Genomic DNA, 2098 nt, shown 5'->3' with positions numbered 1-2098 from the left:
TATTAATGTATTTCCTTTTTATTTTTTATATATTATATATTTACTATTTTGATTTACAGACTTGAAGCTATTTTCTTCCATTTTAATTCTTTCACATATGACTACATTTTAGCATTAAGTGCTGATGAAGAATTAAATAAAATTCTTGAAATAGAACTACAAACCCTAGAGATGGAAAGTAGGTGCCAGAAGTGCTTCCAGGGAGTATTGGCCAGTGGCTGAAAAAACGAGGGTTGTAGGAAGTTTTAAAGAAATGACAAAAGATGAAAAGCTATTTACAAAAGATTTTAAATCTCAAATATGAAAGTAGAATTCATGTGAGAATGTAAATGGATTGCTAAGTGAGAATATGAAGAACAGAGTGCCCTAATCACTTCATATTGGATAGAAAAACACAAGCATGCCCAGGATATAAAACCACTTTATTATTGCAGCATTTGGTCAGTGTTATCTCTCATTTCACTACTTTAATAACTAAGGATTCTACCCTATAAAAGAAGCAGAGTACCTGAATTCTCCAAAATGACACGCGTTTGCACGCATGAATGTATATGCAATAATACAAGATATATTATATTACACCTTATGTTAAGTTGTTTTTTATATATAATAAGCATTTTAGCTAAATGTTTTTTCCTATTACTCTATTGGTACAAGAGGATTTTTTAAATTTAATGAGCATAATTGAGTGGTTCCAGTAACATATTTGAAAACAAATTCAACAAAGAACTCATTCAAAATAATATATTTCTTAATTCCGCCTCTGAACACTCAGCAAATATTGTGCATCTTTGGCCCACAGCTCTGACCTTTCTGTCCTAGATGAGGGTTTGTCTTTCTCTGCCACAAGAGCATGGAAGGCAACCAGACATGGATCACAGACGTCACCCTGCTGGGATTCCAGGTTGGTTCAGCACTGGAGATTCTCTGTGGACTTTTCTCTGTCTTCTGTACACTCACCCTGCTGGGGAATGGGGTCATCTTTGGGATTATCTGCCTGGACTGTAAGCTTCACACCCCCATGAACTTCTTCCTCTCACACCTGGCCGTCATTGACATGTCCTATGCTTCCAACAATGTTCCCAAGATATTGGCAAATCTGATGAACAAGAAAAGAACCATCTCCTTTATTCCATGCGTAATGCAGACTTTTTTGTATTTGACTTTTGCTGCTACAGAGTGCCTAATTTTGGTGGTGATGTCCTATGATAGGTATGTGGCCATCTGTCACCCTCTCCAGTACACTGTCATCATGAGCTGGAGAGTGTGTACAATCCTGGCTCTCACGTCCGGGTCATGTGGGTTTGCCCTGTCCTTGGTACATGCAATTCTCCTTCTAAGGTTGCCCTTCTGTGGGCCCCAGGATGTGAACCACCTCTTCTGTGAAATTCTGTCTGTCCTCAAGCTGGCCTGTGCTGACACCTGGGTTAACCAAGTCTTCATATTTGCTACCTGTGTGTTTGTCTTAGTCGGGCCTCTTTCCTTGATTTTGGTCTCCTACGTGCACCCCCTCGGGGCCATCCTGAAGATCCAGACAAAGGAGGGCCGCATAAAAGCCCTCTCCACCTGCTCCTCCCACCTGTGTGTGGTTTGACTCTTCTTTGGCATAGCCATGGTGGTTTATATGGTCCCAGACTCTAATCAACGAGAGGAGCAGGAGCAAATGCTGTCCCTGTTTCACAGTCTCTTTAACCCAGTGCTGAACCCCCTTATCTACAGCCTGAGGAACGCTCAGGTGAAGGGCGCCCTCCACAGGGCACTCCAGAGGAAGAGGCCCATGAGAAGGGTGTATGGGCTTTGCCTTTGAAACATGTGGTTTGCTGAAGCAAGAATTTTGAATATATTTTGTAGAAGAAGTTTAATATAAAAAAGGTGACTGATTAAATTCAAGCTTTGAAAATAGGGCAATATTCAATGGAATATATGTTCTCTGAAATCGAGGAACCATCTCACTAGATAGGAGAGCAAAATTATCAGAATATTTAGCCTTTCCTTTAAAAATGTTAGAACAACTTTTTGTTTTTATTTTTATTTATTTACTTTTTATGTCACAGTGCCATTTTATATAATTTCCTGAAACAGGCAAAATGAAACTCTG

The 2098-nt window shown here is 39.5% G+C and overlaps 1 protein-coding gene across 1 annotated transcript; it reads left to right on the top strand.

The window, feature by feature from the left end:
* Nucleotides 1-819: 819 nt before the first annotated feature.
* On the top strand, nt 820-1807 carry LOC117073626 (olfactory receptor 2A2). Its single transcript, XM_033194757.1, is given in 1 exon segment — nt 820-1807. A coding segment is annotated over 1 exon segment (954 nt). The 5' UTR covers nt 820-853.
* The last annotated feature ends 291 nt before the right edge of the window (nt 1808-2098 follow it).

Source organism: Trachypithecus francoisi, unplaced genomic scaffold, assembly GCF_009764315.1.
Source record: "Trachypithecus francoisi isolate TF-2019V2 unplaced genomic scaffold, Tfra_2.0 Lachesis_group4, whole genome shotgun sequence".
NCBI lineage: Eukaryota > Metazoa > Chordata > Mammalia > Primates > Cercopithecidae > Trachypithecus > Trachypithecus francoisi.
Note: the sequence above shows the minus strand (reverse complement) of the source record. Positions and strands in the feature narration are given on the sequence as shown.